This window comes from Elephas maximus, chromosome 3, assembly GCF_024166365.1.
Source record: "Elephas maximus indicus isolate mEleMax1 chromosome 3, mEleMax1 primary haplotype, whole genome shotgun sequence".
NCBI classification, from domain to species: Eukaryota; Metazoa; Chordata; class Mammalia; order Proboscidea; family Elephantidae; genus Elephas; species Elephas maximus.
This window is the reverse complement of record NC_064821.1, coordinates 95,510,750-95,525,493: the sequence shown is the minus strand read 5'-3', so window position 1 is coordinate 95,525,493 and position 14,744 is coordinate 95,510,750. Positions and strand designations below refer to the sequence as shown.

At 41.3% G+C, this 14,744-nt stretch overlaps 1 protein-coding gene across 1 annotated transcript in view; it reads left to right on the top strand.

The window, feature by feature from the left end:
- Positions 1–14,744, top strand: part of ORC1 (origin recognition complex subunit 1) — a 44,607-nt gene that overhangs the window by 2,986 nt on the left and 26,877 nt on the right. The window contains exons 2-7 of the mRNA XM_049879242.1: positions 1,687–1,759; positions 2,640–2,739; positions 3,502–3,629; positions 6,524–6,706; positions 8,675–8,989; positions 13,424–13,766. Coding sequence (XP_049735199.1) covers positions 2,645–2,739; positions 3,502–3,629; positions 6,524–6,706; positions 8,675–8,989; positions 13,424–13,766 — 1,064 coding nt within the window. The 5' untranslated portion in view covers positions 1,687–1,759; positions 2,640–2,644. The remainder of the gene's footprint in view (positions 1–1,686; positions 1,760–2,639; positions 2,740–3,501; positions 3,630–6,523; positions 6,707–8,674; positions 8,990–13,423; positions 13,767–14,744) is intronic.

Here is a 14,744-nt window from a genome sequence, read left to right as displayed (position 1 = left end):
TGGTTATTGCTTTGATGAAAAGTAAAATAAGGTTGTATAATGGAACATGATCCCCGGGGGATAGCATAAAGAGGGGCAGTGCGTAACATTCGATCGGGTGTCAGCAAAGACCTCTCTGAGGAAGTGACATTGGAGCTGAAACTTGAGCCATCCCTGCAAAGACGTGTAGGAAGAGATGATAGCAACTGCAGAAATCTGAGAGGAGTAACAACCTTGGTCTTTTTGAGGTTTGGAAAGGAGGCCTGAAGCTGAGTGACAGGCAGAGGTGGAGGCAGGTTCTACAGTCCAGTTAGCCTCCCTTCGTCACCTGCTCAGCCTAGGGACAATCACCCACCCTTTCACACATACACCCATATACTGGCTGGTCTCATTGCACACAGCCCATGGTCTACTAGAAAATGAATATTGCCTTAGTTTTTGGAAGAGGACACCTGCTGTGGTAAACTGCAATATAACCTGGATTTAAAACAGTTGAGAACATGAATTTGAGTACTTTATAAGTATGGAGGAAACCCTGGTGGTGTAGTGGTTAAGTGCTACAGCTGCTAACCAAAGGGTCAGCAGTTCAAATCCGCCAGGTGTTCCTTGGAAACTCTATGGGGCAGTTGTACTCTGTCCTATAGGGTCGCTATGAGTCGGAATCGACTCAACAGCACTGGGGTTTTTTTTTTTTTTTTTGGTATAGGTATGGAGACAAGCTTTCTGTATGCCCGTTTGTTGGTTTGAAATAAGATCACTGTGACAGTGAAATCAGACTGTCCTACAATTAGATTATTTAAGAATTGTAGAAAGTTTGCTGGGAAATACTAATTTGCTACAAAACACTCTCCGATTTTCCCATTTTAACGAGAGATCTTAGTGGGTACTGCAATTTACTTGAATCGTTTGTGTCTCGTAGCATATTTGGCTTGATTTCACTGTGGAAAAGGTGAAGAGTTCCAGTTTACTTCTGATCGTTCCATGTTACATGATCCATTAAACCAAACCCATTGCCGTTGAGTCGATTCCAACTCATAGTGACCCTATAAGTTATGTATTTCCTTGAACAATTATTCAGATTCAAGTACTTTTACTAATTGTTACCAAAAGATTATTGGATATTATGCATCCAAATTCATTTGTTACTTGAGCACAAGTATTCTGTTTTTACTCATCAATCTGTTATTTCTACAGTGTACTTAATTAAAATTAGCTTGGTTTTAATAGAAGTGTGTTGTAATTATACTGTACATAAATGTACATAATAACAATCGTTCATACATCTTCTGTGAGTCAAGGTTCTCAAAAATAATGTGAGACATAATGCCACTGAACTTTAGGAAACCAGCTTGTTTAGTTAGGATGTTGATAGGCTGTTCTAACTCTGTCGTTTTCAACACAGACTGGTGTTAATGGACTTTCTATAGGAATTCAGAATAATTCTTTGAGTTTTTTTTTTCAACCCCAGTTTTGCCAGATTTTAGCTCCATAAGAAAAACACTGAATTCAGAGGAAAGGTTTTTTGTTTTTTGTTTTTTTTTAGTTATTTAAGCTTAAGATAATGGGCCAGAATTATTATTAGATCTAGTAGATTTCAGTTTCCAAATTATAAAGATGATTATCCGATAGGTTTTCATTCACGTTTCTGTTTTTAACACTAAAAATGTCCTTTTTTCCATATACTTTAATGCAAGTATTTCGTTTCAGCTGTTTACAATACTCATATCCAGGACCTGTCAGCTGCAAAGGAAAATACTGTCCAACTGCCAGAGCAGTACAGGTTAGTGACCCTGATTTTTTTTTTTTTTAATATAAGTGGGAAGATACACTTGATAAAATCCATTGTCATTCTCCCAAAAGCAGCTTACGTGTTTTTGTTTCCATTTCTTGGAATCCCTCATTTCATTGCACCTACTCGTTATTCAGTATTCAGCCCTTCCTCCCCACCCACAAGACCTGACCTCTAACTTCCACTAATACTTAACTTTCTTTCAGTTCTTACTGTAGGTCGTCCTTTGTTTTTGCTGTTGTTTTAATTGCCTTGTAGAACAGAGCAAGGAAACATTGCTTTAGGGCATTTATGTTTGATCTCTATCTAGATTATAAGTGTTGTGAAGATACTTAAAATCACTGTATCACTGTCATTAGTTCCATATTGTATGTATTTCACACCTAACATTGTGTCCCTTACCTAGTAAGTACTTCTAAAGTTTTATATTTCTTTTCTTATGTATTAACTCTCCCTCCCTGTATCCCTGGGTGGGTTGAGGTGAACAGCAAAGTACAAGACAGATACCAAAAACAAAAAAAACCGATTGCTGTTGAATGGATTCTGACTCACAGCGACCCTATAGGACAGAGTAGAACTGCCCCATAGGGTTTCCAAGGAGGTGCTGGTGGATTCAAACTGCCAACCTTTTGGTTAGCAGCTGAGCTCTTAACCATTGTGCCACCAGGGCTCCAAGACAGACACAGATGACACTAAATTGCCTGTGTTTAATCTTGATTAGAGATTGACTTTTTCCTTCACAGGAAATTTTAAGTCTGAAATGTGTGGGCTTTTCCAGCAGGGTAGAAAAGAAGGCTGAACTCACTGAAGGCAGGGACTATGCCCTAGAATCCATAGAGCACTGTCATGTAACTCAGTGACTTTTACACAGGAGCCATGGCATCCTACACCACCAGACTGAAGACCAGACAAACTTACTCATGGGTTGGCAGACCATTGTTGGATCGAAAACTACACTACCAAACCTACAAGTGAGTGGTGGGGTTGTCCTAGAAATGGAGGGGAGGGAAGGGAAAAGGGAAGGTAGAAAATAAGTGCTTTGCACTATGATAGAGATGTGTCCTATAATTTTGGCAATGTGGAAGTCAGTAACGAATTTTGCAAGTATAACTTCTTCCTGTCCCTTCCCTTCCAGCCTGTTATATCCAGAGTGTTCTAGTGACTACAGATTGAGGATTGAGGGGCAATAGATAAGAACTGATTGTAAGGGGGGGGTTCTGTCTTATGGTAGCATAAATATAGCAGTTTGTGATGGGGGAAGAACTTGTTAGGACAGGTTAATAAAATTTTTAATCTATGATAATGTCATATAAATTTAAGGGGGGCTCTCTGTAATTCTGCAGGATAACAGGGTAGAGTTAGATTTAGTACTATGTCCTCCCCAGCCGTTGAGCTCTCTGAACAATTTAATATGGTTATTGGGCAGCTTTCGAGCCTTGGGAAGTCTTTGTTGTTCTGTGTCTGGGAAGTCTTTGTTGTTCTGTGTCAATTACTGAGAGAAGTTGGAGTTCATATTAAAGCCTCTGGATCCTTCTCTTGTTCAAAACAATTCATCCAACCCATTTCCTCTAGTCTTGCATGTAAGTAGGTAAATTGGTTTCCTAGTAGGAGAGTGGTCAGCAGAGAGAAACTAGGGAATTTTCCAGCTGAGAGCATTTTCCTCTGCCCAGAGAGTCTGAAGATCTTGACCTGCCCTAAGTGATTTCCTTGCATGCTTCTCTGTTACTTTCCAGTGAAATGTGTGTGAAAATAGAAGGTTGTTCAACTCAGATTCACATCCAAGTTGGACAGTTCGTGCTGATTGCAGGCGATTGTGAACAATATCCATATGTTGCTAAATTGATTGAATTGTTTGAAGATGGTGAGTTTGGGGCTGCAGTGAAAACTGTTTCTTGACATGAATAGTTTGGAAGTGCTAATTGGTGGGGAAGAAGGGAAGTTGATGATTCTTGTGTTCACAGTAGCATACAGGGTACCTTTGAGTCTGAGGTGGGGTCACTTAAACACTAGTTGTACCTTCTTCCAAAGCAAAGATGTCACCTTGAAGACTAAGGTGCACCTGATCCAAGCCATGGTGTTTTCAGTCACTTCATATGCATGCGAAAGCATTCCAATGAATAAGGAAGACCGAAGAAGAATTGACACCTTTGAATTATGGTGTTGGTGAAGAGTATTGGATATACCATGGACTGCCAAAAGAATGAACAAATCTGTTTTGGAAGACGCACAACCAGAGTGCTCCTTAGAAGCAAGGATGGTGAGACTTTGTCTCACATACTTTGGACATGTTATCAGGAAGGACCAGTCCCTGGAGAAGGGCATCATGCTTGATAGAGGATCAGTAAAAAAGAGGAAGGCCCTCAATGAGATGGATTGACACAGTGGCTGCAACAGTGGGCTCAAGCATAACAATGATCGTGAGAATGGCACAGGACCAGGCAGTGTTTTGCTCTGTTGAGCGTAGGATTGCTATGAGTCAGAACGGACTCGACGGCACATGACAACAACAATATTTTTCCATCTAGTGAACCTTTGCACTTACCACAGCATTGGGTAAAATGGGATTAGAGGGATAAAGAATTTAGATTTACTGTTGTTTTTAGGAATGTTTTTGAAATTTTCGGAATTCCAAATTTGGAATTTCCAAATTTTTGGGATTTGGGGAAAGGACAAATGGAAAAAAAATAGGTGCTTTGCACTGCTATAGAGATGTGTCCTACAATTTTGGCATGTGGAAGTCAGTAATGAATTTTGCAAGTGAAACCTCTTTACAAAAACCAAAACCATGCCGTTGAGTCAATTCTGACTCATAGCGACCCTCTGAGACAGAGTAGAACTGCCCCACAGGGTTTCCAAGGAGCACCTGGTGGATTGGAACTGCCAATCTTTTGATAAGTAGCCAAACTCTTAACCACTACATCACCAGGCCTCTAGCCTCTTCAAAAGAAACCAAAAAACAAACCCAGTGCTGTCAAGTGGATTCTGACTCATAGCGACCCTACAGGACAGAGTAGAATTGCCCCATAGAGTTCTCCAAGGAGTGCCTGGCAGATTCAATCTGCCAACCCTTTGGTTAGCAGCCGTAGCGCTTAACCACTACGCCACCAGGGTTCCCTTCTTTACAAGACAGGAGATAAATCAGATAGGGAAGGTGTACCAGTTGGTGTTCAATCAGGAAAATAAAAACACCTCAGGTGTTTTACTCAGAGGGCTTTGATTACAATTGTTGAAAAGGCTGGGGGAACAAAAGGGGGAGGATAATGTTGCCCTGAGATCAGTAAGTGCAGGAAACCACTACTGCTGGAGGAGTAAGAGGAAAGATAGTGTTAACCAGAGCCTATGAGCCCACGTTCACAGCCTCAACTGGATTTCCAAGCTTCTGTCCTTCTGCAAAACCGGAGAGCACAGGAAGGTGGGAATGGGATGGGACTCCAAAAGTAAGATTAAGAAGAAAGATGGTAATTTGAAGCTATGTAAAACTGCATCTTCCCAGAGCCAGGAGAGGGAAGATTGTGGCAGTTAGGTAGTCTGGTGGTGGTTTGTCTGCCTAAAAGAAGGAACCGATGGCGTGATGGGTAAAGATGTTTTACATTACACAGATCGGAGGGGTATTTGCAAGGCACAGAGAAAATCTGCATCAAAGTAATGTCCGTGGTGGGAAGCACATGAGCAGAAGTTTGGTCTTTGGAGCGTAGATTTTAGGATCATTGTGTGCTGCTCCGTAGGAGGGCTTCAGCCTCTCAAGCGAGCTGAGGAAGAGAAGGGGCATGATGGTGGCACTCGAGAGTGTGTGTCCTTTCCCTGGGAGCTGATGCTGCTGTGGAGTGATATCAGCTGTGTATCACGATGTTACAGCTGAAGATGTAAGCATACGTTTACGAGACGTCATCTCAGTCTCAGTGGCCGATGGGCCAGTCCTTGCCCAGATTTTCACTTTGCAGCTTTTTGATGGCTTCTTTATAATTACTGATGAGGTCTGGTTAAGAGCTCAGCTGCTGACTGACCAAAAAGGTCAGCCACTCTGGGAAAAGAGACTGATGATCTGTTCTATAAATATTACAGCCTGGGAAACCCTATAGCATAGTTCTACTGTCTTAAAGGGTTGGTATAAGTTAGAATTGACACGACAGCACACAACAACAATCTTTACGTGAGCAGATTGACAGGTCTTTGAGCCCTGGTGGTGCAGTAGTTAAAGCACTTGGCTGCTAACAGAAAGGATGGCAGTTTGAACCCACCACCTGCTCTGTGGGAGAAAGATGGGGCAGTCTGCTTCCATAAAGATTTACAGCCTTGGAAACCCTATGAGATTGCTATGAATTGGAATCAACTTGACGACACTGGATTTGGTTTGGTTTCTCTCGCAGAATGGCTGGTGGGTTCCAGCTACTTTGGTTAGCAGCCCAGCTTTGTTTCACTACCATTGAGTAGCTCCTCTCAAACACCTTTTCTAATCCCTTTGTTGGATGATAGCACCATTAAGAAGTGGCACAAAGTGGGAAGAGCATGGGTGGAGTCAGATTACTACTGGTTGGGCTTGGGACCTATGACAAATTATTTATGGTCCTGGAACTTCATTTCACTTGTAAAAGGGGGATAGCCATAGCACCTACCTTGTAGGGTTATTATGAGGACGATGCATGTCAAGTGTTTACAACAGGATCTGGCACATAGGAAGTAGTCAATAAGTTTATTTTAGTAGGTGTGTTTGCAAATATTCTTATTCTTCCTCTTTACACCTAACCTCTCTCATAGATTCTGAACCTTATTCCAAGAAACGTGCTCGAGTACAGTGGTGTGTCCGATTCTGCGAAGTCCCTGTGCGTAAACAGCATTTGTTGGGCCGGAAGCCTGCAGCACAGGAGATATTCTGGTATGATTACCCTGCCTGTGACAGCAACATTAATGCTGAGGCCATCATTGGCCCTGTGCGGGTAGGTGGTGCCTTGGTCTTCAGTTCTGTTGTGAAACTTATTTTTGTCTGTCTCCTAAACTGCATGACCTCAAAAATATTACTGGCTGTGATTTACCCCATAGGAAATGAATTTTCACCTGGCTTCTCTACTTGCCTGCCTGCTTAATCTCAACAAATATTTATTGAGAGCACTTAACCATGTGTTAGGAGCCTCCTAGAGGAAGTGACATTTAGGTTGTGACCTAAGGGATGAGCAGGAATTAGCAAATGTATCTCAGTGGGAAACTATATTTAGCTGTGATTGTGGCAGGCATCAAGCATTGTGAAGCTAAATATGATTGCTTAAATGAGGACTTCACCTTGAGTAAATCAGTAGCGTGCTAGTTGCTGCTAGCAAATTTGTGTTACAGGATTTTATGATAAATGAGTGTGAATGAGTTGCTGGTTTGTAGGCTGAATTTGAGACACCAGCTTGAAAACTAAACAAAACCCACTGTGGTCAAGTTGATTCTGACTCATAGTGACCCTCTAGGACAGAGTAGAATTGCCCTATAGGGTTTCCAAGGCTGTAAATCTTTACAGAAGCAGACTGCCACATCTTTCTCCTGCAAAGAGGCTGATGGTTTCAAACTGCTGGCCTTTTGGTTCACAGCTGAGCGCTTTAACCACTGTGCCACCAGGTCTCCTCTTTGAATTCTGAAGATATTGATTATTCCTGGAGCTATTTCAGGTCTCAAAGGTAGGATTAGATCATTATGTGAACTGTGGTTGTATGGTGATTTAGAGCGTTAGTTTAATGGTAGAGCAGAGAGGCTTTGGCCTGGCAGGGCTGTGTTCAGATTTTTCCAGTCTGTGGGCCCACGTAATATATGCTATAAGATAGTGTTATCTCTGAGGAAAATCAACGGAAGAGAGAAAGCTGAAGTAGTGAAAGGCAGGTGTGGAAGTTGAAACAGCAGGTTAGGTAGATTTGGAAAGGCAGAGGAGAGGGAAGGGATACTTTAGGCAGGAGTAGATGATGGGATAGTACAGAACCCTGACAAGCCCAGCTTGACCAGTGATGGAAGGCCATTTTGAGGAGTACTGAGCCCTGATGGCTCAATGGTTAAGAGCTTGGCTGCTAACCAAAAGGTTGGCAGTTTAAGATCCATCAGCCACTCCTTGGAAACCCTATGGGGCAGTTCTATTCTGTAGGTTCACTATGAGTCGGAATTGGCTTGATGGCAATGGGTTTGGTTTTTTTTTTTTTTTTTTTTGAGCATTCAGTGGGTGAGATTGAACTAGATTTTAGAAGGTATTGTAAACCAGTAATCTGATCTTGGCTCCCTCAATGGCACAAATAGCTAAGGTTGGCTAAGAGTTGCCTCGGAAGACAGGCCTAGTAGTCTGCTTCCAGCAGGTCATGGCCTTGAAACCCTATAGAGCAGTTCTGCTCTGTCACATGGGGTCACCATGAGGCAGAATCGATGAGCAATCTGATCTTGCTACAGTTGAGAGCCATTATAGACTAGTGAGACAAGGAAAGACTCTTGAGCTTAGGAAAGCTTTTGTGGGAAAATTTGTCATAGGTGAATAGAATAGACTGGAAAAACAAAAGCATTGTTGGGTATGGATATCAGTTAAGGAGGAGTCTGTGGAAGTAATGGAGGAGCGAGATGATGTGTACTTGAACTAGGGTGGGAGTGGTAGTCAAGAGGTGAAGCCAATAAACATTTCAAAAGGGAAACAGGAATAATTTACTCTGGATATTTCATTGACACATTTAACGCCATTAGTGATTAAATGAGTAAATGCTCAGTAAGTATTAACTATTCTCATGGTTTTCTCTATCAATATGCTATGCCATGTCTTTGCTTCTTTAGACAAAAAAGTAATGTCTCAGGCACAGATTTGGACTTAAATGTTTTTCAGTTATAGCTCTGGTGGAACGTTCCTTGGCTTTTTTGGTCCTGATGTCTTCTTCCCTCCCATTACTTCCTAAATTCAGGTAGTAGCTTTAGCTCCAGATGAAGCGATACCTGTGGATTTGAAAAATGAAAAGACACTCTTTATGAAACTATCCTGGAACGAAAAGAAGTTCAGACCACTGTCCCCAGAACTACTTGCAAATTTAGATAAGCTACGAGAAAGCAGTCCCAGGTGCCAGAAGCCCGCGGGAACCAAGACTAGGAGTATAGATAGCCTTCCTTGGACCACAGCAGAGCAAGTGGTCAGAAGTATTGAATCAAGGCATTCCGCCTCCAAATCTTGCCAAACTCCTACCCATTCCGTTACTCCAAGGGCAAGGAAGCGGCTGGAGCTCAACAGTAAGTGCAAATGGGTCACAGTGGGCAATGTTGAGGCTAAAGGAATATGGTTAAAAGCATTAATTCCAGTGACAGTGTTGAGTTAGTACAGCACTGGGCCAGGTACTGATTGGACATATGGTGAAATTTTCATTCCTGGGTGGCTGGCCAGGTGACCCTTATGGTTCTCTTCACCCTGAGATTGATCCCTGTTGTTGTCTAGTGTCGTACTAAACACACAAAGATAAACACAAAAACCCTTTTTTTTGCATCGATAAATTTTAAGTACTGTCAATGTGCTAGGCCTTGGGACACAAAGACCCATCTGTACATTTTCATTGGGGGAGTCATAAAAATCAGCAGTCACAATGGTCTTTTATATCTTCTAGTATTGAGAATATTCAAGGTCCTTTGGAAGCATAGAGGAGCATCTAACTAATACCAAGGTGCAGGTCTAGAAGAATGAGGGAGAAGAAGAAATCTAGGACGGCCCCTGTGCTTCTGAACTTAAGGGGCTTATCATGTAAGGAGATAAAATCTCAAACAATTTCAGAGCAAGTAGATGCTAAAATGATACTAGAGTAAGGCTTCTTATCTCTAGCGTGTGCTATTAAAGTGGAGCCATGAGAAGTGTTTAGGATTTAATGGACTAGGGGACAGGTGTAGCCTGAATGAACAATATTTAGGCAAGAATGAGTGTGGTATACGTGTGAGACTTGGCTAAAGTGAGAATGCTTTGAGAAGTGGTAGAAAATAAGGTTTGAGAATTAGGATGAACTTTCTGAAACACTACTTTTTTTTTGGTTACTTCCTTGCCCAGAAAACTTCCTAGGGTCCTCCTTTGATAATAAATGAGAAATTTTAGACTTTCTTGGCAGACTGTTATAAAGGGAAAGGATACAGGATTTGAAGTTAGAAGACCTTGGGCAAGACCCTTGGAAATCTGGCCACAACTATTCATCCTTGTTTTACCATTTTCTCTGTGAACTCGTCTGGGCTGGTCTCATCTCTTCCATTTCCGGAATTTGGGACCCTTTTTGCCTTCAGACCCTCATTCAGCATTCTTCCTGCCTGGAACGATTTTCACTGCTCTTTCCTTCCCCCTGCTTTACACTTGACTATGAATCCTACCTATCCTGTAGCCCACAGAGGTCACTTTATCTCCCCTTTCCTCCTGCCCAAGTGTTTTGCAGAAACTTAAAACCTATACAGAAATTGCAAGAATCATACAATAAACACTCATATATTCTTTACCTAAAAAAAAAATCAAACCCATTGCCATGGAATCAATTCTGATGCATAGTGGCCCTATAGGACAGAGTAGAATAGTCCTCATAGAGTTTCTAAGGAGTGGCTGGTGGCTGCTCTGCCACCAGGGCTCCATTCTTCACCTAGATTCACCAGTTTTGAACATTGTGCTCCATCTGTTATCTCTCTTCTCTCTCTCTCCCTGTGTGTGTATAGGTAGATATGTATATGTGTGTGTACACATGTATGTATATATATACATATGTATGTGATATATACACACATGCATGTGTCTCCTAAGAACAAGGGCATTCTCTTATATAACTGCAATAGAATTATCACACAAGAAATTTAACATTGATACAATATTATTATCTAATACAGGGTTGATAAACTACAGCACATGAGCCAAATCCAGCCTACCTGTTTTTGTACAACTTTCAACTTGAGAATGGTTTTTTACATTTTTAAAGGATTTTTTAAAAAACAAAACAAAAATGTGAAAAAGGCTTGGAAGTAGCTCACAAAACCTAAAATATTTACCATATGGCCCTTTTACAGAAAAAAGCTTGCCAATCTTTGATCTATTAAACAGTTCTCATTCAAGTTTAAACATGTGAAACAGTAATACAGTTAAGGAGCTGAAACTATTTAAAACAAGTATACTCAGAGAAGCCCCATTCCTTTCCTTATCCTCCTCCCGTTTCTCCCCCATCTTCTGTATGTAACTGATTTTATTACTTTCTGGTTTGTCTTTCCTGTGTTCTGTTTTGCAAAACTCAGCAGATGCACAAACATTCTTATTTCTCATTCTCTCTCAACCCGGTACGATAGCTGGTGGCTATGTTCTCTTCTACCTTGTTTTTCTCACTTAATAATGTATTTGAAAGTCACTCCATGGAAGTTCTAAGAGATGGTCCTCATTCTGTTATATGTCACTAGTCCTTTCGAATGTTTTGTGTCAGGGCCAAATTATTTGGGTGTAAGTTATTTGTGAGGAGCCCTGGTGGTGCAGGAGTTAAAGCGTTTGGCTGCTAACCGAAAGGTCAGCGCTTGGAACCCCCCAGCTGCTCCATGGGAAAAAGATGTGGCAGTCTGCTTCCAGAAAGATTACAGCCTTAGAAACCTATGGGGCAGTTCTACTCTGTCCTATAAGGTCGCTATAGGTCAGAATCCACTTGACAGCAACGGGTTTGGTTTAAGTTATTTGTATACCTAATAGCTCCTTAGTACAGTATGGGTTTTGTGGGCTGAATATAAATACATAAAACATTTGGAAGATACAAAACTACTAAAGGAATCATCTGTAATACTAGCATTTAGAAATTATTGTAGTAGTTTTTGGTTGTTGATTATGCAAGACCTTGAAAGTTAGGCTGGAGAATTTAGACTTGACACAGTTACGTACTTGGAGGAGGGAGAATATGGTGAGAATATTTTGGGTGAATTGTTTTGACAAAAAGATGTGAAATTAATAGAGGTCTGGGGGGTCTGGGACATTTTATAGCAGTCTGGACAACAGTCACCTACATATCTACGAACTGAATAATTGTAGCTTCACATTCAAAGACCTCTAAGATCTGGCTCTAGATAACTTTTACAAAGTCAGGTTTATCGAGATGTAATTTACATACAGTAAAATTTCCCTTTTTAGTGTATGGTTTTGTAAGTTTTGACTAACACATATATTTGTGTAACTGCCATTATAACCAAGATACAGAATAGTTCAAACACTCCAAAATTTCCTTGGGCCCCTTTGTAGTTAACCCTTCGCATCACCTATTTCACAGTGATCTGATTTCTGTCTCTGGTTTTGCCTGTCCAGAATGTTATATAAATGGAATCACGTAGCCTTTGGAGTCTGGCTTCTTTGACTTAGCCTGATGCATTTGAGATTCATCCATGTTGTTGCATTCATCCACATCTGTACCTTTTTTATTGCTGAGTAGTATGCCATTGCATCGATGTACCACAGTTTATCCAGTCCCAGTGTAAGGACATTTGGGTTGTTTCTAGATTTTGGTGACTCACTAAAGCTGCCATAAGCATCCATGTACAGATACTACATAGCTCTTCTACCCTAACCTGTAACTATGCCCCACATTTGATGCATGTGACTAAAGTAAACTCCCTGTGCTCAGTGCTTTCCTGCCTTGTTTCCTTAGCTTACATCGATACCTCCTGTATCTCCTGATACATCCTTTCACCTTCCCATTTCTACTCTGTTGAAATTTTATCTTCCTCTCAAGGCCTATCTCAAAAGCCATCTTTATTAGTGCTTATGTATTGCAGGACACTTACTTTACTTGATATTACAGACATTAAAGTCCGTCTTCCTTATTGGACTTGAGTGTCTTGGATAGGGACCAGGATTGAGTCTCATCCAGCTTTTGTTTCTTCCTAGCACCTGGCACATACCTTCCTGTCTTAACAGCTCAGTTGATATCTGTGGAGAATGACTGGGGCCCTTGGCACCTGTGGTCATGGTGAGGGAGGAGCAGACCCATGTGGTCCTGGGTATTAATAGCCATTCCTATCCCCAGTTGATTACCCCCAGGAATCTGTCATTTATTGGTAAATAAAATCTGGATTAAGAAAAATCTAGAACTTAGGGTTACTCAATAGGGGCACTAGTGCATTTTTAATTAGTATAAATATTTTCAGATGCCTTGGAGTGGAGTGGGAGGGTGCATGACCCCATGACCCTCCGCTGAGACCAAACCATTGCCATTGAATCAGTGAGCGTTACAGAGTAACTGCGCTCCATAGGATTTTCTTGGTTGTAATCTTTACAGAAGCAAATCATGAGGCCTTTCTTCCATGGTACCACTGGGTGGGTTTGAACTGCCAACCTTTCAGTTAGTAGCCAAGCACAAACGGTGTGTACCACCCAGGGACCTCCCACACTGAGAACCACTGTCATAGATTACGTTGGGATTTAAACCTGATTGCTGAACATTTATCTACAAAAGCTAGCTTAACAGTTGACTTGTGGTTCTAACTAGGAAAATCACTCATGAAATTTAAAAGACCAAAAATGATTAAAGTTACCTGCATGGGAAAAGAAAGCATGGAATAATCCAAAATAAGGAGAAATCATGTCTCTGTACAACCTTATTAGATGAATTTAGTTAATGAGATTAGGGGTGTGAATAGTGCTAATTATAAAATTTACACCATGTCCGTGGTGATTTCTCTTGGGCTTAGGTCTCCCGAGGACACCAGACTCTAGCACTTCCCGGCAGAATGCCTGTGCCTCTTTGGGTTCTCCAGGAAGAACTAAGCGGAAGGTGGCCTTCTCTGAGGTCACCTCACCTTGTAAGAGGCCTCAGCCTGATGAACTTCAGACCTCGTCTCCAGCTCTGAAATCCCCTTGTACCAAGGACAACAAGAAGTGTTCACCTGAATGTCACATGACCCTGAGAACCCGAGTCCCAGTTTTGAAAGCCACAGATATTACTGAGGATAAAACACTTACCCCTATCAGTGGGGGACGGAAATCCTTGGTGGTGTCTGATGTGGTCCTGAAACCAGAAAATATCAAAAAGAGGTAACTGGGGACATTACCCTGCCTCCCATAGAGCAAATCAAGATCCTGTACATGATGTGAAAGGTGTGGGCCACTGTGGAAAAAATTAGAGCAGTGGGTTGCAAACCTGATTGTCACGGAATCACTGGGGAACTTTTCTGAAATACAGATTTATGAGCCTCTTCCCAGACCTAGCAGATCAATCTTCAGGCATGCGGCCCGGGAATCTATATTTCTAAAACGTTCTTTGGATGATTCTGATACACCTGGTTATCATTTGGGGATTACAGTTCTTGGGAATAATTTTCCAAACCTGAATTGCTTCACAGTCCTGGATTTCATTTTAAGTCATTTTCTTAGTTTTTGTTTTTCTTTTAAACTGAAAAATCATTCTCAAATATATCTGGTATAAAACGATAATGCTTCTAGAACAAACTTTGCAGTTTGACATTAGATAGTGTTTGCAGATAAGCTATACATATAAAATGGGACAAACCAGAAATTACATATTTACGTTTCCTGTGCAGAAACTCTTAATACCTGGGATATAATCCTGTAAAACCTGTTGCCATCCAGTCAATTCTGACTCATAGCAACCCTATAGGACAGAGCAGAACTGCCCCGTGTGGTTTCTAATGGGCGCCTGGTGGATTTGAACTGCTGACCTTTTAAAAGTTAGCAACCATAGCTCTTAACCGCTACGCCACCAGGGTTTCTGGCATATAATTAGTTGCTCAGTAAATGTTTTATATTGAATTATACCTGCATTTCTGCTAACCTTGAACTGGGTGGACAGTAAACAAAACAGGACAAGGAGCTGCCTGGGATTAGTGTATTCTGGTTTCTCCTGGGCGGTGGGGAGATGTGGATGTGGTTCTGATTTAAATGATAAGCTTCAGGCCAACTTTTCCCTCTGTGTTTGATTCAAGCTTCAAGTATGAAATTTTTTTTTTTTTTTTTTAGCAAAATGTCATTAGTTCTTCCAAAGTAGTTCTGAAA